At 45.4% G+C, this 24,985-nt stretch overlaps 1 protein-coding gene across 45 annotated transcripts in view; it reads left to right on the forward strand.

Annotated features, from left to right (window-relative positions):
- LOC127006931 (microtubule-actin cross-linking factor 1-like) overlaps positions 1 to 24,985 on the forward strand; it is a 309,855-nt gene that overhangs the window by 231,474 nt on the left and 53,396 nt on the right. For all 45 annotated transcript variants that reach the window (XM_050877291.1, XM_050877298.1, XM_050877306.1 and 42 more), the window contains 2 exons: positions 1,754 to 1,847; positions 6,590 to 6,696. In XM_050877291.1, coding sequence (XP_050733248.1) covers positions 1,754 to 1,847; positions 6,590 to 6,696 — 201 coding nt within the window. The remainder of the gene's footprint in view (positions 1 to 1,753; positions 1,848 to 6,589; positions 6,697 to 24,985) is intronic.

The raw sequence follows: 24,985 nt of genomic DNA on the forward strand, positions 1-24,985 counted from the left end.
ACGAGGGAGGAGAGGAAGGGAAGGAATAGGGAGGGATAAGGAAGGATAGGAGGGATAGGGAGGGATAGGGATGTTTTTTTCCCTGCCACGGCTGCAGAGATGTAATTAACTTTCAACACCGCCGCTTCTTCCTCCTCCTCCTCCTCCTCCTCATTTTCCCTCCTTGATTTGGCATGCACGTGTAGTTTTCCTCCTCTCCTTTGCTTTCCTTCCTTTCCTTCATTTTCCTCCTCCTTCTCTTTTTCTTATCTTCCTTCCTTTCTTTTCTTCCTTCCTTCCTCCATTCATTCATTCATTCTCCTGCAATTTGTCTCTTTCCTCTTCTCTGTTCTGTTTTACTTGTCCCCTCCTCCTCCTCCTCCTCCTCCTCTTCCTCCTCCTTCATTCATTTCACTGCAGTCCGTGTCTTTCTCTTCTTTGTTATGCCGCCAACCAGGCCTTGGAACCTGTACTTGTGTCTCTCCTCCTCCTCCTAGTGGGGATTAAGACGCGTGGACTCGGGAGGGGAAGGGAAGAAGGAAGGAAAGGAGGAAGTGAGGCATGACTGTGAGCGCAGGAGGAAAAGGGAAGGAAAAAGAGAAGGAAAAGAAGGTCGTGAACGTAAAGGAAAAGCAGGAAGGAAAAAAGGAGAAAAGAAAGTAACGCAAAGAAGGAAGGAAGGAAGGATGGAGAGAGGACGGAAGGAAGGAAAGGAAGACCAGGGAAGGAAAGAAAGCTAGAGAAGAAGGGGAGAAGAGGGAAGGAAGGCTACTGAGGGAAGGAAAGGAAGGAAAGGAAAGGGTTAAGGGGGAGGGCTAACTAGCGTGTTCTTGCTTCGTCTTTCAGTTAATGGAGCAAGACGTCTCGAGTTTGTCTTGCTTTGGGAGAGAGAGAGAGAGAGAGAGAGAGAGAGAGAGGGGCTGATTTCCATTTGCCTCTGGTCACGGAAGGTCAAATGAGCTCTTATAAATAATGCGAAGGTCAGGTCAGATCAAGTTGTGTTGTGATGACCAAACGTAATCTTGATATTGTGTTGTTGTTGTTCTTCTTCTTTCTCTTCTTCCTTTTCTTCTTCTTCTTCTTCTTCTTCTTCTTCTTCTTCCTCCCTTCCTCCTCCTCTTCCTTTTTCTCTTCCTGTTTTTCTTCTTGTGTAATTCCTCTTACTTCATTCCTTCCTCCTCTTCCTCCTCCTCCGTATATCGACTTGCATTGAACCATCGTGACGTGTGTGTGTGTGTGTGTGTGTGTGTGTGTGTGTGTGTCCGGAGGTTGTTTTTTCCCACTTCTGATTTCCTTGTTTTTTGCCTTAGCAGCAGCTGAATAATGTGTGTGTGTGTGTGTGTGTGTGTGTGTGTGTGTGTGTGTGTGTGTGTTTGTGTGAGTGTGAAGGGATTGACACACTTTCCCTTTCCGTCGTGTTATAATTTCTGAGCAGGTGTTAATAGAAGCTCAGGTGTGTGTGTGTGTGTGTGTGTGTGTGTGTGTGTGTGTGTGTGTGTGTGTGTGTGTGTTATCGTTTTACTTACGTGCCAGTGTTAATATACTCGTAAGTTCTGATGTGTAAGTGTGTTCTATAGATGTGTATGTGTGTTTATGTGTTACTGCCTTAGTGTTCTTCTATATAGGTGTGTGTATGTGTGTTTCTCTATTACTTAACGTTCTTCAGTACAAAATAAATAAAATTCGTAATAATAGATGTATAATTCTCGTGTGTATCAGTATAGTGTTTATCCCAGCAGTTCTAACCCGTTTCTCCCTCTCTTCTTTCCGCCAGGAGCGCCAGCAAGCCCGCCTCGCTGAACCGGGACCGCCTGGACGAGCAGCTTCGCGAGCACCGCCAGCTGCACGCCGACATCATGTCCCACCAGGTGAGTGTTGCTTCTTGGACCATTCTTCCGAGATCGACTCCAACAGGCTATGGCTCAGGGGCAGGGCGACGAAGATAAGGGCCGACTACCTCCCGAACCAAAACCAAGGCCAATGTACCAAACAATCACATACTAGGGTTCGCTTTCACAGTCACTTTGTTTGTGTTGATCGGTACCAATGGCGGCGATCGACGCTTTAGTTTTCCACGTGAAACTGGTTTATGGGGTAGTGGCGGCTGCAGAGGAAGCGAGAGGTGTTGAGAGTGTGTGGTAAGGTGCGGGGCTAGGCTAACCCCGCAGCCGCCACTACCCCATCGGCCAGTTTTACGTGGAAATACTTCAGCGGCGATCCCTGCCATTGGTAAAAGCGACCCTTAGTAAGCCCACGCACCGTTACAGCGCATGCCCCCAACTTTACTTTTACCTATCAATCCAGTGACTAGACCTTGTTCCTTCTGTCTTTGCTTGTCTATATGTCTTTCACTACCCCTCTACCTCCCTCTACCTCTCTACCGTTCTCCATAATCAACACTCATTAGACTTTACTTTTACCTATCAATCCAGTGACTAGACCCTGTTCCTTCTGTCTTTACTTGTCTGTATGTCTTTCACTACCCCTCTACCTCCCTCTACCTCTCTACCGTTCTCCATAATCAACACTCATTAGACTTTACTTTTACCTATCAATCCAGTGACTAGACCCTGTTCCTTCTCTCTTTGCTTGTCTGTATGTCTTTCACTACCGCTCTACCTCCCTCTACCTCTCAACTGTCCTCCATAATCAGCACTCATTAGACTTTAAAATATATCAATCCAGTGACTAGACCTTGTTCCTTCTCTCTTTGCTTGTCTGTATGTCTTTCGCTACCCCTCTACCTCCCTCTACCTCTCAACCGTTCTCCGTAATCAGCACTCATTAGACTAAAGTTAAGTCATTTTACCTGAGCTCTCTTTTTTCCCCTCCTTTTTCCTCTTCCTCCTTCTCCTCCTCCTCCTCGGTGCTGCAGTCTATTATCAGAGCCATGCGAGGACCCGTCATTATCCCGGTCATCCTCTAGAATAGTAGTCACCGGGGGCTTGTAATCTGCACCTTCCCTCCGCCGCCAGGGAGCACGAGGCTGACTTCTTACCGATCTGACTGACTTCCTTCTTCGGGGACCTTATGAGTGTTCGTGTCTGGTTAGGTTAGGTTAGGTTAGGTTAGAACTAGCGAGGAAATACATTGAATTCGAGTGTTTTAGATCATTTTTGAGGGGTCTATCCTTCTATCGCCACGAGACTGACTCCTTACCGATCAGACTTCCTTCTTCGGGGGGTCGCTGAGTGTTCGAGTTAGGTTAGGTTAGGTTAGGTCAGGTCAAAATTAGCGAGGAAATACATTGAATTCGAATGTTATAGATCATTTTTGAGGGTTAGGTTAGGTTAGGTCAGGTCAAAACTATCGGGGAAATACAATGAATTCTAGTGCTATAGATCATTTTTGAGGGTTAGGTTAGGTTAGGTTAGGTCAGGTCAAAGCTAGTGAGGAAATACATTGAATTCTAGTGCTGTATATCATTTTTGAGGGTTAGGTTAGGTTAGATTAGGTTAGGTCAGGTCAAAACTATCGGGGAAATACAATGACTTCTAATGCTATAGATCATTTTTGAGGGTTAGGTTAGGTTAGGTTAGGTTAGGTCAGGTCAGGTCAAAACTAGTGAGGAAATACATTGAATTCGAGTCCTATAGATCATTTTTGGGGCTAGGTTAGGTTAGGTTAGGTCAGATCAAAACTAGTGAGGAAATACATTGAATTCGAGTGCTATATATCATTTTTGAAGGTTAGGTCAGGTCAAAACTAGTGAGGAAATACATTGAATTCGAGTGTTATATATAATTTTTGAAGGTTAGGTCAGGTCAAAACTAGTGAGGAAATACATTGAATTCGAGTGTTATATATAATTTTTTAAGGTTAGGTCAGGTCAAAACTAGTGAGGAAATACATTGAATTCGAGTGTTATATATCATTTTTGAAGGTTAGGTCAGGTCAGGTCAGGTCAAAACTATCGGGGAAATACAATGAATTCTAGTGCTATAGGTCATTGTTGAGGGTCTGTCCTTCCAACGCCTTGTATTCTCAGTTATCTTTCTTTTCTTTTCTTTATCATTTTCTTCTTTCATTACCCTTTCCTTCCTTCTTTCGTAACCTACTTTTTGTTTTCCTTTGTTTTCTTTTTTCCTTTTTCTTTTCTTCTTTTCCTTCCTTCGTGTTCTCCTCCTTGTCCTCTATTCCCCATTCTCTCTTTACTCCTTCTCTCTCCTTCGTTATTTTCCTTATCATCCTTCAGTACTCTCCCTTCCTCCTTCCTTCATTCTTTTTTTTTCTTTTCCTTTTTCTTCTTTCGTTCTTTCCTTCCTTCCTTTGCAATTTCCTCCTAGTCCTCTATTCCTCATTCTCTCTTTATTCCTTCTCTCTCCTTCGTTATTTTCCTCCCCATCCTTCAATACTCTCCTTCCTTCCTTCGCAATTTCCTCCTTGTCCTCTATTCCTCATTCTCTCTTTATTCCTTCTCTCTCCTTCATTATATTCCACCCCATCCTTCAATACTCTCCTTCCTTCCTTCCTTCCTTCCTTTGCAATTTCCTCCTTGGCGTCTATTCCCCATTCTCTCTTCACTCCTTCTCTCTCCTTCATTATATTCCACCCCATCCTTCAATACTCTCCTTCCTTCCTTCGTTCCTTCGTTCTTTATCACCTTCTTGACCTCATTCCTTCACCTCCACTCACTCACTTCCTTGCCTTCCCCCTCCTCCTCTCTCTCTCCCTCCCCATCACTTATACCTCCTCCTCCTCCTCCTCGTCCTCCTCCTCCCTCTCTTAACTCTCCCTGCGCCCTCCTTACTCAGTCTTATCCTCATTTATGTTCCCAGCCGTCATTTTCTCATTGTTACTCAGTCTCGTACCTCATCTATGCCTCCAGAACCCATTACTTCTTGCCTGCTTGCTTGCTCTAAGGTTCCTGTCATTCTCGTGTTGTTACTTCAGCGCCCAAGCTCACGTATTTAACAAGGTTTTCGTAGGAGTTTAGGGCATTTCCAGGGGTAGTTTGATGACCCTGATGGTACTTTGACCCTTCCTCTGTATCACGAACCTAAAAAAAACACTGACTATGACCTAACCTAACCATGAACCTAAAAAAAACGCAATGACTATGACCTAACCTAAACTAACCACGAACCTAAAAAAAAACACTATGAGGACCCGATTGATCTCCTTTTGACCTTTGGAAACGGCTTGGAATACGGACGATGGAAAAGCCTGAAATTTAGATGAAGTGAGAGCTTGGAATACGAACTTAGGGAAAGATTGGAATACCTGGAATACGGACGAAGTGAGAGCTTGGAATACAAACTCAGGGAAAGCTTGGGAATACGTACGTTAGAAAATCTTGGAATACCTGGAATACGGACGAAGTTTGAGCTTGGAATACGAACTTAGGGAAAGCTTGGGGATACCTACGTTAGGAAAGCTTTAAATACGGACGAAGTAAGAGCTTGGAATACGAACTTAGGGACGTTAGGAAAGCTTTAAATACGGACGAAGTGACAGCTTGGAATACGAACTTAGGGACGTTAGGGAAGCTTTAAGTACGGACGAAGTAAGAGCTTGGAATACGAACTTAGGGACGTTAGGATAGCTTTAAATACGGACGAAGTAAGAGCTTGGAATGCGAACTTAGGGACGTTAGGATAGCTTTAAATACGGACGAAGTAAGAGCTTGGAATACGAACTTAGGGACGTTAGGATAGCTTTAAATACGGACGAAGTAAGAGCTTGGAATACGAACTTAGGGACGTTAGGGAAGCTTTAAATACGGACGAAGTAAGAGCTTGGAATACGAACTTAGGGACGTTAGGAAGACTTTAAATACGGGCGAAGTAAGAGCTTGGAATACGAACTTAGGGACGTTAGGAAAGCTTTAAATACGGACGAAGTGAGAGCTTGGAATACGTACACTGTAAAGGCCTGGAATACGGAGAAAGTGTGAGCTTGGAATACAGAAAAAAAAATATTGAGGTAGTGGTTAGCTTTGGACGGTGACGAAGAGGCGGTGATGGAAGGGGACGTGGAGTGGATAGTGTTGAAGAAGGAACGTGATATGGATAGTGATGAGGGAGAAGCGACGAGGTAGTGAATAATGATGAGATTTGAGACGTGATGAGGGTTATTTCAGAGGCGGAAAAGTATGGAAGGAGTTATGATTTGCATGGAGGGAAGAGTGTCTGTCTGTCTCGATGCCTTCCTGTCTGTCTGTCTCAGTGCCTTCCTGTCTGCCCGTCTGTCTACCCGATGTCTTCCTTTCCTTCCTTCCGTCTTCTCTGTTACTGTCTTTTCTGCCTTCTGTCTCCTCTCTTGACCTAACCTAACTTAACCTAACACTCAAACCTTGACCCAACCTAACCTAACCTAACACTCAAACCTTGACCTAACCTAACCTAACCTAACACTCAAACCTTGACCCAACCTAACCTAATCTAACACTCAAACCTTGACCTGACCTAACCTAACCTAACACTCAAACCTTGACCCAACCTAACCTAACCTAACCCTCAAAAATTATCTATTGCTAGTTTTGACCTAAGCTAACCTTATTTCGAAGAGGATAACTTAACCTTTTCCCTCCCTCAACTGCATCTATCTTTCACAGTCTTCAGGAACGTATAGTGTAACCGTTCTCATCGTCTCTCCTTCCTCTTCCCAGGCGTCGGTGGTCCAGATGAACGACTCCGCGGAGGCCCTTCTATCTTCGGCCTCCAACGTTCGTGTGGCTAAGAAGATCGAGACCAAGCTGCGGGAACTCAACTCAAAGTAAGTACCCGTGATCCTCCTTCACCTGTGTTTTGGGGGACTGTATTGGCGGGGCTGTGTTCACCTCTTGGGGCCGTGTTCATGGGGCTCTTGTTGACGGGGTTATATTGGTGGGGTTGTTGCGTTGACGGGGCTATGTTGATGGGGCTGTATTGACGGGGCTATGTTCATTCCTTTGGGCAGTGATCACGGGGCTTTGATTTTGGGGCTATGTTGACGGGGCTATGCTCACTTCTTGGGGTCTTGTTCATGGGGCTTTGATCTCGGGGCAGTGTTGACGGGGCTATGTTCATTCCTTGGGGCTGTGTTGACGGGGCTATGTTCGCGGGGTTGTCTTCATGGGGCTGTTATGTTCACGAGACTGTTGTGTTGACGGGGCCATGTTCTCTCCTTGGGGCTGTGTTGACGGGGCTATGTTCGCGGGGTTGTCTTCATGGGACCATTATGTTCACGAGACTGTTGTGTTGACGGGGCTGCTTTGTTGACGTGGCTGTGTTATGGCTGTGTTCCTGACGTAAGTTCTTGGATGCGGGTTATGTGTTTACGAAATTCCCCTTTAAAGAGTTCCTGCATTTTTGTCGAACTGTAAATAATAAACCCGTCTGAACCACCACCTGCGGATCGTCTCGCCAGGTGTGTGCACAGGTGTGGCGAGGCATGTGTGTGGTGTGGGTGGGGGTGTAGAGATTGCCGGGGGAGACAGAGAGAGAGGGAGAAAGAAGGGAGTGGAGTGGAGAGTAGAAAGGAAGAAAGAGAGAATGAGATTATAAAGAGGGAGTTGAAAGAATCCTGGAAGAGAGGAAGGAAGGAAGATAGGTAGAGAAAAATAGATAAAATATTGAAGAGGAGAAGAGGAAAGGAAGAAGGGAAAGGGGAGGGAGAGAGAAGGGGAAAATGAAGGACAGAGGAGAGAGGAGAGGGACGATGAGGAGGAAGAAGATAGGAAGGTAGAGAAAGCATTGAAGAGGAGGAAAGGGGGAAGGGAAAAAAGAGAGATAGAAAGGGGGAGAAAAGGAGGAGGCTGAAGGAAAGGGAAAGGGGAAGAGATGAAAGGGAAAGTAAGGAAAAGGTGTGTTAAAGGGAGGGAAAGGAGGGGAGGAGGAGGAGGAGGAGGAGGAGGAAGACTGGAAAAGGTAGAGTCATGGATATTTTTAGTTTGTGATAGATGGTTACGTGGGTGTGTCTCTCTCTCTCTCTCTCTCTCTCTCTCTCTCTCTCTCTCTCTCTCTCTCCCATTATTATCAGTCCAATCACATTCTCCGTCATGGGTGTCATTTCCGAAGCCAAGTTGCATGACGTTGCTTGTTATGGCATCTTTATTTTACGTCGTCTATAGCTGTCCTTGGTCTCGGTCTGGGTCTTGGCTCCCTCTCTCCCTCCCCCTCATCTTGTCATTGGTTACAGGGTTTATCAGGGGCGGAATCAAGGAAGGGCGACGCGAACATATGATTTTGGAGGTTATTCTTTCTTTCCTTCCTCCCTGGTCGTTGATTGGAGGCCTGATTGACTGTCTTTTTCTCTTTGGGTCGCTCGGTCAAGCCTGTCAGCGTTGGGTATAGGGACGGAGATGGACTTAGAAGGGAACAATAAGAAAAGCGATTCGAACCCGTGATTATAGTGTCCAATCTTGGTCTTGGACGCGGAAGGGATGACTGAACCATAACAAAAGCGACGCGAACTCCTTTTAACTTCAAGTAATGCGATTCGAACCCGTGATTATAGTGTCCGATCTTGGTCTTGGTCTTGGACGCGGAAGGGAAGACGGAACCAAAACAAAAGCGACGCGGACTCCTTTTAACGTCAAGTAATGCGATTCGAACCCGTGATTATAGTGTCCGATCCTGGTCTTGGACGCGGAAGGGAAGACTGAACCAATACAAAAGCGACGCGAATTCCTTTAACGTCAAGTAATGCGATTCGAACCCGTGATTATAGTGTCCGATCCTGGTCTTGGACGCGGAAGGGAAGACCGAACCAAAACAAAAGCGAAGCGAACTCCTTTTAAAACTTCTCTCTCAAACGCATGGCGCATTTCTCTTTCTATCCCGTCATTCATCCCCCCCTGAATCACTTACGGCTTTCACGCTATCTCATTTTCGTGTTTACATTCTCCCTCTTCTCCCTTGTAACTCCCTTTCTCACCACTCTTATCTCCATCTCTTCCGCATTCTCCCTCCTTCCCCGTTTTCATGTCTTTCTCAACCTCATAACAAATTTCTGTAGCCATTCTTCTCCATTTCTTCATTCTCTTTCTCTCCCTTTTAATTTCCTTTCTCAACACTTATCTCCATCTCTTCCGCATTCTCCCTCCTTCCCCGTTTTCATGTCCTTCTCAAACTCGTGACAAATTTCTTATCTAATCATTCTTCTCCATTTTTTCATCATCCTTTATCTCTCCCCTTAAAAACTCCCTTTCTCACCACTCTTATCTCCATCTCTTCCTCATTCTCCCTCTTTCCCGTTTCCACATCTTTCTCAAACTCGTGACACATAAATTTCACCTCCTCGCCGATTCTTCTTCTTCCCCGTCAAGGTTATCGTCATATTCCTCGCACGGCTGCCGACAGACACTTAAAGGCGTGTTGCCCCCGTTAAAAAGGCGGAGTTATGCGTGACCAACCAACCGTGCCTGTTTAGCTGAGTGGGGGAGCGCAACCCATAGATCACAGGAGGGTTAGCAGCAATGGGATGGTGTATTTACGTAGAATTATTAGAGCAAAGTACCTCACGGCTTTGGGTGACGGGATAGGGGAGTAGACGGTGATATAGGAGATCGAGGAACGCTTGGGAAACTCTGTGTGACTGATGGAGGAATTTCTTTCGTAGTCACTAGGAAGCACGATGTCAGGCAGAAGAGGGCGAGGAAGAGGAAGAGGAGAAGCGTCACGCACGAAGGAGCATAAAGAGGCGTAGACCATTTAACTTTAAGCATTCGTGACGGTTCTTTTACACGCCTTGAGTTACAATCTGAGCCTCGCAAGGGAGAGTGAAAGCAACCATTGATAAAACGAACATATGAAATTAATAAGAATGAAAGAAGAACGAAGCCATAATGTTAGTGTCAAGCCGCGAACATTGGCCTCATGAACATCACCTGAGGCCTGTAGATGGTAGTGAAGGCAACCATTGGTAAGACGAACACACGAAATGGAAAGAATGAATTAAAAAGCAAACCAGAATAATTATATCAAGAAGCGAAGGCCATTTAACACACACACACACACACACACACACCCACACCCACACCCACACCCACACACACACACACACACACACACACACACACACGGCGAGGTCAAGTTATGAATGAATGAATGAATGACAGGAACATGACCGGCGGCTCGTTTGAGAGAGAGAGAGAGAGAGAGAGAGAGAGAGAGAGAGAGAGAGAGAGAGAGAGAGAGAGAGGGATAGGAAGACCGTGTGTGTGTGTGTGTGTGTGTGTGTGTATACAGCTGGTGGGTGTAGAAGCTGTTGAAAGTTGAAAAGCTGAGAGAGAGAGAGAGAGAGAGAGAGAGAGAGAGAGAGAGAGAGAGAGAGAGAGAGAGAGAGAGAGAGAGAGAGAGAGAGAGAGAGAGAGAGAGGAATGTGTAAGAAGACGAGAAGAAAATGAAAGAAAAAGAAGGAAAGCAAGGGAGAGGGAAAAATGGAGAGAGAGAGAGAGAGAGAGAGAGAGAGAGAGAGAGAGAGAGAGAGAGAGAGAGAGAGAGAGAGAGAGAGAGACTGTTCCCTGTTTGAATAACATTCCTTGTATATTTTAAATCGTACCACGTGAGTCAGTCATGCGAGAGAGAGAGAGAGAGAGAGAGAGAGAGAGAGAGAGAGAGAGAGAGAGAGAAACAAGACCTGACAAGCTAAACAAGTGGATCGTGGGGAACAAGAATGCGTGTGTGTGTGTGTGTGTGTGTGTGTGTGTGTGTGTGTGACGGTTCGCTGTTGGCGTTGGCTTACTGGGAGGGTGACAAAAACTCCAGGTGGCAGAGTGCTATAAAGTGCATAGGAGAAAGGGGAGAATGGCCTGACATCTATTGTTTGTAAGTTAATGGAGACTATCATTCGCGACAATATGGTGAAATTCTTCGAAGAAAATAATATAATAAATAATTCGCAACATGGCTTCCGTAGTAAACGTTCGTGTTTGACTAACTTACTTGATTTTTTTCACTATATTTTTGAGGTGTTCGATGAAAGCAGATCAGTAGATATCATATATCTGGATTTTCAAAAGGCATTTGATAAGGTCCCCCACCAACGATTGCTCAGCAAACTACTGGCGCACGGTATCTCGGGTAACATTCACAATTGGCTTGCGGACTGGCTCTCTGAGCGGAAACAGAGAGTAGTTCTAAACGGTGTTACATCTAACTGGCTCGATGTCAAAAGCGGCGTACCTCAAGGATCAGTGCTTGGCCCCATGCTCTTCTTAATTTATGTTAATGATATCGATGATGGACTCATTTGCAAAGTATCAAAATTTGCTGATGACACAAAAATTGCTAGTAAAGTAACTGCGATACTCGACGAAGAAGCTTTACAATCAGATATAGATCGACTTGCACGTTGGGCCAATCAATGGCAAATGAAATTTAACGTTGAGAAATGTAAAGTGTTGCACATCGGAAAAAATAACAATTGCGTTCGGTACGTAATGAATGGCCAACAACTTTCTGCAGTAAGTAAAGAAAAGGATCTTGGAATCACTATATCAAGCGATTTAAAGCCCGGTCAGCATTGTTCAGAGGTAGTTAAAACTGCAAACAAATTGGTTGGCTTCATCGGACGAGTCTTTAATAATAAATCGGAAAAAGTAATATTAAAACTGTATAATTCGTTGGTTCGACCCCGTCTAGAGTACTGTGTACAGTTTTGGTCTCCCTACTGCAGAAAAGACATAGAAAAGTTGGAACGGGTCCAACGAAGAGTAACAAAGATGATTCCTAGGTTGAGAAATTTGTCATATGAACAAAGGCTTAAAGAAGTAAATTTATTCAGCCTATCAAAACGAAGAATGCGAGGCGATCTAATAGAAGTGTTTAAAATGTTCAAAGGATTCAGTGATATTAATGCGGAAGATTACTTTACAATTGATCGATCAAATAGAACAAGAAGAAATCACAATTTGAAGATAAGTGGTAAAAGATTCTCGTCGCACGAAGCTAAACACTTCTTCTTCAATCGAGTTGTTAATGTTTGGAACTCTCTACCTTGTGATGTCGTTGATAGTACAACAGTTACGGCCTTCAAGAATAGATTAGACAAGTGTTTTGAATCCAACCAGCAACTAAGATATTACTCATTGTCGTAATAACGTTAAGTTCTTTCGAATACTGGTGTCCTTGTCCGCTTTTATTGCCCGGTTAGTGGTAGCAGAAATGGTAGCTCTTTCCTCTTTCCTACATAAATTCCATGCAGTTTTTCCATGCTGCATGGTTCTTTTTCCTTTCCTGCCAGCTTTGGCTGGAGGGATGGGGGGGTGGGGAGGAGCCTTCGCCTTTGCTGTCCTTCATCTTCCACCTTTGATTAGATAGTTAGTGTAGCTTGTCACAAACAACCTCGAAAGGACCAGCAGGTCTGCTGTTGTTTGTTCTTCCTTTGTGTTCCTTTGGAAGGGGGGCGGGGGAAGGGAAGGGAGAACAAGGGGAAGGGTAGAAATGTAAGGGGAGAGGATGGGAAGGGAGTGCAGGGGGAAGGGGAGCAGAGGGAAGGGAAGAAGGGAATGTGAGGGAAGGGAGGACGAGGGAAAGGGTAAAAGTGTTAGTGGAGAGGATGGGAAGGGGAAGATAGGGTAGTGAAGAGAGGGGGAGGAGAGGGAAGGGAAGAAGGGATAGCAAGGGGAAGGGTAGAAATGTAAGGGGAGAGGATGGGAAGGGAGTGCAGGGGTGGTGAAGGGAGGGGGAGCAGAGGAAAGGGAAGAAAGGAATGTTAGGGGAGGGAGAACAAGGGGAAGGGTAGAAGGGGGTGTAAGGAAAGGAAAGGAGAATTGGGTATAGAAAGGGTGTGACGAGGAGGTTGGACGAGGGGAAGGATAGAAGGGAGAGTAAAGGGAGATGGATAGAGAGAGATATGAAGGGAGGGTATAGAAAAGGGTACGAGAAGGGTACAGGAGATTTAAAAAAGGTAATGTTAGAAAAAGAGGTGGAGAGGGAGGGGTAGGAAAGGAGAGTTAGGACAGGGAGTCAGAGAAGAATGAGAGTCTGTGTGGAGCTGGTAGAAAACAGGATGAGAGAAGGGAAGACGGGGAGATATAAGAGTGGTGTAAAGGGAAGCAAGGTATGTTAGGGGAGGAGGGAAGATGGGGTAGATGGGATGTGACAGAGGTAAGGAGGAGAAGGGAGGGGGGGGGGGGGGGGGCTTGCTATGTACCGTGCCAGCGCCAACAAGCCATCAACGCCGTCAAGGGGATCAGGTTGGAGGGGTGACAAACGTTTTTCACGGAGAGAACGAGAAAGAGGAGGCAAGTATAGATATCGGGGGAAGGTTTTTTAAGGAGTTAAGGAAGAAGGAAGAGGAGGAGGAGGAGAAATAGGTACAAGTTAAGGAATTCTTCTGTGATTGTTTTGGTAGTGGATAGGAAAGGAAGGAGGGAAACAGGCCAATAGAGGACAGGAAAGGAAAGGAGAGAAACAAAACAGGAAAGGAAAATAAGTAGGAAAGGAAGAAAAGACGAAGAGGAAAGGAAAGGAAGGAAAGAAACAACAAAACAGGGAAGGGAAGAATGGTATAGAGAGCGTTGTTAAGGAGGGAAGGAAGAAGAAGGAAGTTGGGAATGAGGAGGAGATAGATGTTGATGAATATGAAGACAGAGAAGGAAGGAGATGAAGAAGAAAGTTGAGGAAGAAGAGGCAGAAGCTTTTGAGAGAGAAGGTTGAAGGGGTGACAAATGTATTTCACGGAGAGAACGAGAAAGACGAGACAATTATAGATATAGGGGCAAGATTTTAAGGAGAGAGAGAAAGAGAAGGAAGAAGAGGTATACGAAAAATAATAGTATAGACAGAGAACGTTTTTAAGGAGGGAAGGAAGAAGAAGAAGAAGGAATAGGAGAAGAAAGGTGGGAAGGAGGAACACATAGGATACATAGGAATACATAGGAAGAAGTTGATAAATACGAGGAGATTGAAGTTGAGAAATATAAAGACAGGGGGAGGAAGGAGATGCATGGAGGAGAAGGTAGAAGATGGAAAACGCAAAGACAGACACATTTAGAAAGGGAAGTTTTTAAAGAGATAATGAAGGAAAAGGAGAAAGAAGCTGAAGGAAGGAAGGAGAAGAAGATTAAGGAGAAGGCAACAGTTAAAATAAATGCGAAAAAAAGTGCAAGTGAAGCAGGAGGAAATTTTTAAAAGAGAGAAAGAAGAAGAAGGAAAGAAAGGAAGGAGGGGGAAGGAGAAAAGAGAAGAGGAAGGAAACTGAGATGAGTGTTGTGGTGTATATATGTATATTTATGGAGAGAGAGAGAGAGAGAGAGAGAGAGAGAGAGAGAGAGAGAGAGAGAGAGAGAGAGAGAGAGAAGTGTAGGAAAAAAAGATGTGGTTTTTCAAGTGGTGTTAAGTCCTTCCTTACACTTAACTTAAGGACGCTAATAATCTAACCTTTAAGAGTACTATATACACATAACCGCCTTCTTGTCTTAATGTTAGTGGTCTCTCTCTCTCGCTCTCGCTCTCTTTTATTCCTCTGTGTTGCTTGTTCTATTGTTGAGAGAGAGAGAGATGGATGTTTCGTAAGAGAAGTTAAAATGTAAATAAAATAATAAAGATGAATAAATATAAAGAAAGATAAAGAAATAAAAAATAAAATAATAATAAAAATAATCGTAAATGAGGAAGGACTTGAAGTTATCGCCACAAGTGTTCTTCAAAAAGCCTCTTCCTTCTCCCCCTCCTCCTCCTCCTCCTCCTCCTCCTCTTCCTCCTCTTGGCTGTCACAATCACGACTTTTCCTTCTTAACGCACAGTCTCTACGTTTGTTTACGAAGGAGGATTATATAGCGTAAACAGAACGAGGCGTATATGGTTATAGGTGCTTGGGTTTGTGTGTGGGAATAGACGAGTGGGGGAAAGGATGTAGGAAGATGGTGGTGGTGGTGGTGGTGGTGGTGACAGGACGAAGAGAGGAAGGGAAGGAAGGAGGATAGGAAAGGAAAGAAAGGGAAGGAAGGAAAGGAAAGGAAGGAAAGATAAGAACGGATAGGGAAGGGAAGGGAAGGAAACAGAATAGGAACGAAAAAGGAAAGAAAAGAGAAGGAAACAGGACAGAGCAGAAAAGGAAAGAGAACAGGAAGGAAGCTGAAAAGGAAAGGAAAGAAAGGAAACAACAGAAAAGGAAAGAAGAACAACAGGACAAGACAAACAGGAAAAGAAAGAAAAAAAAAAAGCACGAATGAAAATGAAAATGCTTGCACGAAATGAAAATCGCTTGAACAGGCGAACCTAACCTAACCTAACCTATACATCCCTTCTTTATACATTAGCAACTTCACCTAGATAGCTTCCTCGAGGTGGTGATGGTAGTAGTGATGTTGGTAGTGGTGGTCGTAGTGGTGGTGGTGATGGTGGTGATGTATTAAGTCTCATCTCCCTATCACCACCATTCCATTCATCTCCTCTAATCCTCCCTTACCTCCACTTTTCATCCCATTCCTCCCTCTGATCCCCGTTGTTCTTGTGGTGGCGGCGGCAGGCGTGCGGAGCGGTCGTAGGATAAGAGGTTGTTTCAGCGTTAGGTGAGTGGGCCCTCATGATTGTCTTAAGGCTCGTGTCTGGTGCTCATAAACGTGTTGGCAGGCAGTCAGGTGGTGGCCAGCCGCGCCTCGATCACTCCCTCACCCACCTGTTGTGCCGCCAAGGTAGAGGAAGGACCAGGGTATAGAGGAGACAGAGGAAGGAGAAAAGAATAGAGACAAAATCGGGTATAAGCTAGGTTAGTAGAGGAGATAGAGAAAGAATTACACTACCAAGAAACAAGTTAGAGACAGAGGAAAGGACAGAGGAGGAAAAAGGATTAAAAATGAAGATACTTTTTGCGCCAGTGATACGACTTTTTTGAGCGAGTGTACAATTAGATCACGGTTTGAAAAGCCATTAAACCAAACACGCTAATTGAGACTCGACAGGTGAGAAGCATCCTGGCCAGACGGAACAGAATTAAGATGATACTTTTTGCGCCGGTGACACGACTTTTTTGAGCGAGTGTACACTGGTTGAAAAGCCATTAAACCAAACCCGCTAATTGAGACGCGACAGGTGAGAAGCAGCCTGGGAAGAGACTTAACAGACGGAACAGAGACCAAATTAACACACCTAACTCAATTTGTTTACTTAGGTGTCTGGGCAGGAGGTGCGGCCGTGGTTTCCCAAGTAAGCGTCATGCCCACTTTTAGACCGCGGCATCACACTTGTCTTGGGTCTGTTCCTGCATTTGAGATCAGGTCGTCATGGCGGGTAGTGGGTGGCTGGCTGCTCTTGAGAATGAAAATGAGGCGGAAAGGTGAGAGAGCGAGAGAGTGCGTGGGAGGAAGAGGAGGAGGAGGCAGTGTGTGGGCGGCTGGGTGGCTGGGTGGGTGGACTAGGGTGGTGGAGGGGGTAAGTTCAGGGGTAAGGTGAAGGAGATGAGGACTTGGCGTGGGCGTAAGGACATAGCCGGTATAAGCAGTGAACCCGCATGTTTTAGCGCGAAAGGTCAGAGTGTGTGGAGTTTGAGTAGGTGGAGGTGGTGATGGTGGTGGCGTTTTTTATATATTTTTTTTTATATATACATCAGAGGACACGGATCAAGGGCAATGAGAAGGGTACAAAAAATGATGGTGATGGTACATAGATAGATAGATAGATAGACAGATAGATACACAGACCACAAATCCATATAAACACAACACAACATGACAACCCACAAAATCATTACTGCACACAAAATAGAGAGAAAGAAAAGGTATTCCTAGTCCACATACCAACTCACTAACTCATATTGACAAGCCATTTAAGTAGCGATTGATAAGTAATAACATTCGTGGGTAGGTGGTGGTGGTGGTGGTAGTTGTGATGGTCGTGTGGATGGGTAGTGGTGGTGGTGGTGGTGGTGGTGGTGGTGGTGATAATGGTGCGTGGGCGTAGAAGTCACAAACAAGAAGTGATCATGTGGCGCGGTTAAGCGTGGGCGAGGCTGTTGCTAGGAGTGGGCGGGCGGGCGCGGAGGGGGGCGGGGGCATAGGTCAGGCTGGGGTATAGGCGGTGATGATGCTGGTCCTGCCGTGGGCGAATCATAATAGGTGTGGGTGTGGGCGTGAAGTGGGTGGGGAGGGATGATAAAGGTCGGGTCATTTGGGGCGTTGGGTATGGGCGGTCATGTGGGTGTGAAGGCGGTGGTGTTGGTCTCGTCTCAGCATCCATATAATACCCTTTACTTTTCTCTCTACCTTCAGAGTCTCATTTTTATTCATCTCTCGTATCTGTCTCCCCCCTCCCAGCATTTCCCTTTTCCTTAGTCCGTGGATAGTCAACGTTTTGCTCACACATAGATGTCAGACCGTCGACTTAGTGTATACGAAATGCACTATTGGTAATATAACACTGATTCGATTTATACGTTTATGGTACAGTGAATGAGTGAAATTATGATGACATTAATATTGAAGACCTAAACATCGACACCATAATACTACACGGGCGAAACTTTACTACCGGGAATCGAACCCTGCCCTTTACAATAGAAGTGAGGGCAGCAAACCAACTGACCCACCTTCAAAAACTCCATATTTCTCCACCATCTACTTAAGACCCACTGAAACGAACCTTAAATTAAATACCTCTGCCTCAGTAACCGACCCTTTCTCCTCTCTTCCTCGGGCGGAGTCGAAAAATTTGGGCGGCTTTTCCGATACCCTACGCCCCTGTCCACCCAGCAGTGAATGGGTACCAGGTATTAATTGGGGGTTGTGTCCCGTCTCCTGGTTCCCTTCTCCTATAATTCCTTCCCCTTCTGTCTCTCTCCGGCATATGACCACAGACGTTGCGCCGACTAAACGAAACTTTCCAACTTTCCCGTCTCCTGGTTCCCTTCTCCTATAATTCCTTCCCCTTTTGTCTCTCTCCGGCATATGACCACAGACGTTGCGCCGACTAAACGAAACTTTCCAACTTTCCCGTCTCCTGGTTCCCTTCTCCTATAATTCCTTCCCCTTTTGTCTCTCTCCGGCATATGACCACAAACGTTGCGCCGACTAAACGAAACTTTCCAACTTTCCCGTCTCCTGGTTCCCTTCTCCTATAATTCCTTCCCCTTCTTTCTCTCTCCGGCATATGACCACAGACGTTGCGCCGACTAAACGAAACTTTCCAACTTTCTCCTCTCTCTTCCTTTTAAAGACAGACACAGATACGTTTCCACATATAGACGATCATGGAGTAACTCGATATCCAGGTCATGCACTCACTTTTACTTGCATTTAATTTTATGATAATTGCGCCGCCGACACTCGTACAAACACTCACTGAGCAGCCCGAGCATTACATTGACACGTGGAGGAGCTTGGGGTCGGGGGAGGTTCTCTCCTTTTTTTGCGGTGTTTTTTGCATTGCTTACTCTTGTTTGTGTTCCTGTTCCGTTTGTTTGTGTGGGGAGTGGAGCTGTTCTTGTTCACTTGTATTGTTCGCGTTTCTTTGCTGTTGAAATATATTGCTTGTGTTCCTGCTTGGTTTTAACTTGTCTTTTGTTGGTGTTTCTGCTCCGTGTATTTGTTTTGTGGGGCGTGGAGCTGTTCTCTTTAGTTACAACAAAGGAAGTTCATGAGCGCAAAAAAAAAGAAAGAGGAAACAAAAAAAGAACAGGTCACAGTGGCGCTGCTTCCCGCAAAAAGTGCTCAGTAGAAGTGTTCATAAGAGAGTATAGTCACTTGGAGAGGGGTCTGGATACTCTGCTCCCATTTTGAAAGTGTTTAAGTCGTAGGCAGGTGGAAATACAGATACAGAAGGCATTTGGGAGGTGTAGAGGTGTTTTGTGGGTGTTTCTGCTCATCTTTACTTGTTTTCCTTGTGTTTCTGTTGTTTATGTGTGTTGCAGTGCGTGTGTGTGTGAGAGCGATAGTCTCCTCTTGAAAATGTTTAAGTCGTAGGCAGGAGGAAGTGTAGATGCAGGAAGTGTAGATGCGAGATACGGAGCTGTTTAGGGAGTGTTTCTGCTTGTTTTGCTTGTGTTCCTGTTGTTTAATTGTGTTGCAGTGCGTGTGTGAGGGTGCTGAGTTGCTTCTTTAAGGTCCCACAGCAAAGAGGAGGAGTAAAGAAAACGGGTTTGAGGATTCACTTCAATAGCTTTTTACAGCCTTGAGTGAATGCCTGATTGATGAGTGGCCATTTTCTTCCTCCACGGCTCCTCCTCCGCCTCCTTCTTCCACTTAAACCCTCCACTCTTCCACTCTTCCACCCACCTCTCCACCTCTGCCCACTCACCACATTATTCCATCACTTTCCACACCCAGTTCCTCATCACCTCACCACAGTCACCACACAAAGGCTCGGGCTCTCACCACCCTCACCACCGCCACCAGCGTCACTCGATCACGTCCAGGCAAACACTACACTCTATACCACTCCTCACTCTTCTTTTCTTCCCTTTCTGTCAACCTTTAGTGCCTCTCGTATAGCCTAGCCAAGCCGACGCCCTTCCTTCCTTCCTTCCCTTCCCTTCCCTTCAACGTTGCCAGATTCTCGTACTCAGCCTCCTATGTTTTCCTATTTCCGACCCAAAAACTGCTCCTCGATCCCAATAACTGCCTTCATGTATGGTTATCGTTAAAATGGTTAATTATTGGTATTTTGGGGGCAATAGATGTGGCTCGGAAACCGGTATATACGAGGCTCTTGAGTACGATAATCCGGCAACGGTGCTTCCCTTCCCTTCCTCGGCCACACCCTCGCAGACAGGCAGTCGTCCAGGGAAGTCACATCATCTATTCATTTATCTCCACTCCTTTTGTTACGGTGCGGCTCGTGATCATGCCAGGTTCCCCTCTTAGGCTATAGACGGGTGTATCTCCCTCCGGTGGTTGCCTAAAGGGGTTCCGATTCTTCTTCATGGCGTGTTGATGCTCAGATGTTTCCACCGCTAACATTATACTATTTCCAAATGCCGAAAGGGAGATAGATTTTATTCTGCAAGTATAATAAAGAGTTTCAAAGAGAGTTTCGTTTTCTAATGAGTGTTTCTTCAGGTTCACGGTACAGAAGAAGGGTCAGACTTCCACCAGGGCTAAGTCGTGTTCTAATGAGTGTTTACCTAGGTTCATGGCACAGAAGAGTGATTAAACTACTAGAAGGCTCATTAAACTACACCTCACTCGTATTCTATTAAGTGTTTCTTCAGGTTCACGGTACATAAGAAGGGTCAGACTACCACCAGGGCGAAATCCGTGTTCTAATGAGTGTTTATCTAGGTTCATGGCACAGAAGAGTGATTAAACTACTAGAAGGCTCATTAAACTACACCTCACTCGTATTCTAATAAGTGTTTCTTCAGGTTCACGGTACAGAAGAAGGGTCAGACTACCACCAGGGCGAAATCCGTGTTCTAATGAGTGTTTACCTAGGTTCATGGCACAGAAGAGTGATTAAACTACTAGAAGGCTCATTAAACTACACTTGCAATTGCCCGAAACTCCTATACGAAAGCCTTATCAAATGTGTGTGTGCCTCTGCGCCGACTTTCCCTCCCACGACCTCCAGGAAGGAAGCCAAAAGTGGAAACCGTTTTCGCTATTTTCGCACAGATGGAAATTATGGAGACAGTTCTTGTGGTTGTTGCGTGATCCAGAGTCTTCTTCACACGTCCTCCTTCATCCGTGAGCCTTAAGATAATGATTCGATATAGAAACTCATTATTTTATACTATTTTCGACCTGACAAGACGTTCTCCCTCGCCCCTCTCCCTCCTCTTTGGTCCTTCACACCAACTCCTTCATCCGTGGGGCCTAAGATAATGATTCGATATAGAAACTCATTATTTTATACTATTTTCGACCTGACAAGACGTTCCCCCTCTCCCCTCTCCCTCCTCTGAGTCTCCTTCACACCAACTCCTTCATCCGTGGGCCTTAAGATAATGATTCGATATAGAAACTCATTATTTTATACTATTTTCGACCTGATAAGACGTTCCCCCTCTCCCCTCTCCCTCCTCTGAGTCTCCTTAACACTTGCTCATTAAATTTGCGGCTCTGGAGGATAAGGATTCGAGGTAAATCGCTTTGTTTAATCCTTTCTTCGCACTAACATCAAAACTCGCCCCCCTCTCCACCTCTCCTTCCTTTTACCAGTCTGCTCCTCTCTCCTCCCTCTTTCCATTGTCTCCTCCCTCTCTCTCTCCATCCTCTGCCCATGCTGCTCCTTTCCCTCCCTCCCTCTTGCTCTCATATCTCCCTCTCTCTCCATTGTCTCCTCCCTCCCACGTCTTGTCATGCGCCTCCCCGTTCCTCATTTGTTAAGCGCTCATGGAAAGTGAAGGACGCAAGGACAAAACCACACTTCAACGTCCCAAGCGCACACATTTGACACGGCTTTCCTAGGAGTTACGAGTCTTTCCAGGGGTAATTTTTTGGCCCTGGTGGGAGTTTGACAAGGCTTCTACACCATGAACTCTAAGAAACACCCATGAGAACGCATTTTACATTATTTTTGGCCTTTATAAACAGTTAATGTGGGTGTTGGTAGCGTTTAGCAAGAGTCATATGCAACAGTGCCTGGCTTTCCTAGGAGTTATTAGTCTTTCCAGGGGTAGTTTCTTGGCCCTGGTGGGAGTTCGACAAGGCTTCTGTGTTATGAACTCTAAAAACACCCTTGAGAACGCATTTTACCTTATTTTTGGCGCTTAGAATAGTTTATGTGGGTGTTGGTAGCGTTTAGCAAGAGTCATATGCAACAGTGCCTGGCCCGCGCGTGTGTTGTGGTACAGAGCAGCCGCAAGACATCTCACGTATCTAACAGCGCTCGTGTATCCTGCCTTGCCTGACCGTCCTGCTGTTGGTTAAAGTCCTTCATTGCTGTTTCCTTACCTCTCCTTTGTCTTATCTACATCAGTCTTCCTGAGTTTTTTTCGTCTTTATCTTGTTTTTTATCTTTATTTTGGTCTGTGTCTCATTCTGGTATTAGAGTTGTTTTCATTGATTTCTTCTTTAATTGATTCTCGTTTCCTTATCCCTGTAATGTACGTGTTAACCACCATCGCAGAGAGAGAGAGAGAGAGAGAGAGAGAGAGAGAGAGAGAGAGAGAGAGAGAGAGAGAGAGTCCCCCACCAATCAACCTGTTTTCCTGCTCCCTTATCTTGGTTATTTCCTCAGCGCCACATTGCTTGTTTGCTTGATTGCTTGCTTGCCCTCCGTGTTTGTGTCCAGAGCCACGAGGGTTGTGACGTGAGGGTTGCCAGATACGAGGAATGGGTAGGAGGAGGAGGAGGAGGAGAAGGAAGTGGAGTGAAGTTTAGGATTTGGGTTGAAAGGAAGGGAAGGGAAGGAAAGGGAGTGAAAGGAAGGAAGGATGAAGGTAGGAAACAAGGGAGGGAAGGACGAATCAGAAGGTAGAGCAAGGAAGTGGAGTGAAAGAAGTGGAATGAAAGGGAGAAGCAAGGGAGATGAAGTGAAAGGAAGGGTCATAAGAGGAGGAGAAAGAAAGTGAGGGAAAGATGAGAGAAAGGGGTAAGAAGGGAGGAAACAAAAGGGAGGGAAGAGGAAATAACACAAAAAAGGAAGAGATGTAGGAATAGAAAGGAAAGTTAAAGAAAGAAAGGGAGATAAAGAAGGAAAGTAAAGAAGAGAAGACAAAGGAGAATGAGAGGAAATAACAAAAAAGGAAGAGATGTAGGTAAAGAAAGGAAGAGAAATAAAGAAGGAAAGTAAAGGAGACGAAGAGAAATGAAGGAGAATGAAAGGAATAACACACAAAAGGATATGAAGTTAAAGAAAGAAAGGGAGATAAAGAAGGAAAGTAAAGAAGAAGACGAAGAAGGAGAATGAAGGAGGTAGACGGTACGGTGGAGCAACCAATGGAAGTCAAACAAGGTGGGGTGCAGGCGACCTTGTCCATCCAGGAATTCTGTGTCTTGAGGGCCAGGATTCTTGTCCCTCTCCCCCCCCTCGTCACCCCCTCACTCCCCCTCACCCCTCCCATCGCCCTCTTCCTTGCAACCCCTCTCATCTACCCTCTCACCCTATCTACGTCACCCCTCACTCCCCCTCACCCCTCTCATTGCCCTCTTCCTTGCCACCCCTCTCATCTACCCTCTCACCCCCCTTCGCCACCCCCTCACTCCCCCTCACCCCTCTCATTGCCCTCTTCCTTGCAACCCCTCTCATCTACCCTCTCGCCCCATCTTCGTCACCCCTTCGTTCCCTTCTTTCTCATCTTCGCCACCTCCTCGTCCCCTCTTCGCTCACCCCTTCACCCTCTCAACACACCCTTAGTCTAACGTTTCTCAATCAGGTCTCAGCGATCTCCAGCCCTGCCACATTTAACCCCAGGCCTTTCTACCCTGTGTCAGCCTCTGCCAATCGCTTCTGAGTCCATTACTGGCCGTGTTATTGCCATGAGAGAGAGGGAGAGAGAGCGAGCGAGAGATAGGAAAGCACTGGAATAAGAGGAAAAGAGATTAGGAGATTAGAGGCAATGATTAAACCGTTTCTTCCTAATTCCTGATCGTTTTAAGGCCCAGAATTCACAACCAAGACCGCCTTCAATGTCTCACAATCTTATACCATTCCACACCTAACACAAGACCTTTCTACCTTATACCCTCCCTTTTTGTTGTACAGTCGCTTCTTAAACCATCCCTGACCGTGGTGATGACTGGAGTTCGCATCCCTCCCTCACGAATGACCCAAGTACCTCACAGTCTTGTACCATTCCACACCTAACACAAGACCTTTCTACACTACCCCCTCCCTTTGTTTTTGTATAGCTGCTTCTTAAACCATCCCTGACCGTGGTAATGCCTAGAGTTCACGTCCAAGGCTTTTACGAATGACTTAAGTACCTCACAGTCTTATACCATTCCACACCTAACACAAGACCTTTCTACACTACACCCTCCCTTTGTTTTTGTACAGTCGCTTCTTAAACCATCCCTGACCGTGGCAATGCCTAGGGTTCACGTCCAAGGCTTTTACGAATGACCTCAGTACCTCAGTCTTATACCATTCCACAACCAACACAAGGCCTTTCTACCCTCCCTATCTTTGCCAGTCGCTTGTTAAACCATCCCTGACCGTGGTAATGCCTAGGGTTCACGTCCAAGGCTTTTACGAATGACCTCAGTACCTCAGTCTTATACCATTCCACAACCAACACAAGGCCCTTCTACCCTCCCTATCTTTGCCAGTCGCTTCTTAAACCATCCCTGACCGTGGTAATGCACAGAGTTCACGTCCAAGGCCTTACCGAGCAGCTCAAAGAAATAATATGCAAGTTCGTGAGCTCCCCTTCACGTCCTCCTCCTCCTCCTCCTCTTCCCCCATTCCCCTCCTTCACCTCTCCTATCCTCCTCCTCCTTGCCTTCTCCCCTTCCTTCTCCTTTCATCTCCACAAACACACATTCACACCTGCGTCTTCTCACGGGCGGAGCGGCGTGTATAAGGGAATGGGGTACTGGTAGGTAGGGAGAGAGAGAGAGGGAGGGAGAGGGAGGGTGTGTTGGTTAGCTTCGCGATGTCATGTGACTTTCTAGATGCGTGTGTGGGTGTTGGTAGTTGAGAGAGAGAGAGAGAGAGAGAGAGAGAGAGAGAGAGAGAGAGAGAGAGAGGATAGATGCGATAGCACTAGATTGTTAATTAATAAAGGGAGGAAGAGGAATGAAGAAAATTAAAAAGGAAAGCATTAGAAGAAGTTTTGAGAAGTATTTAGAGGAGAAGGAAGGGAAGGAAAAGTGAGAGAGGAGGAAAGGAAGAAAGAAATTAAAGGAGGGGAAGGAAAATAAACTAAGGAAGAAGGAAATAAACTGTAATAGAGAGAGAGAGAGAGAGAGAGAGAGAGAGAGAGAGAGAGAGAGAGAGAGAGAGAGAGAGAGAGAGAGAGAGAGAGGAAATTAAGAACAATAGAAAGAAAGAATTTGAGAGACAAAGAAAATTAAAGAAAGAAAAAAATGAAACTAAGGAAAAAAGGAAAAAACTAAGAAAATTAAAAAAGATAGATTGAAAAAAAGAATTACCAAAAAAAGAAAAAATTGAGATTGAAAAAAAATTAAAAGAAAGAAAAAAAGGAAACAGAAAAAATACTAGAAAATTAAAAAAAGATAAAATAATGAAAAAAATAA

The sequence above is a fragment of the Eriocheir sinensis genome, chromosome 34 (genome assembly GCF_024679095.1).
Source record: "Eriocheir sinensis breed Jianghai 21 chromosome 34, ASM2467909v1, whole genome shotgun sequence".
NCBI lineage: Eukaryota > Metazoa > Arthropoda > Malacostraca > Decapoda > Varunidae > Eriocheir > Eriocheir sinensis.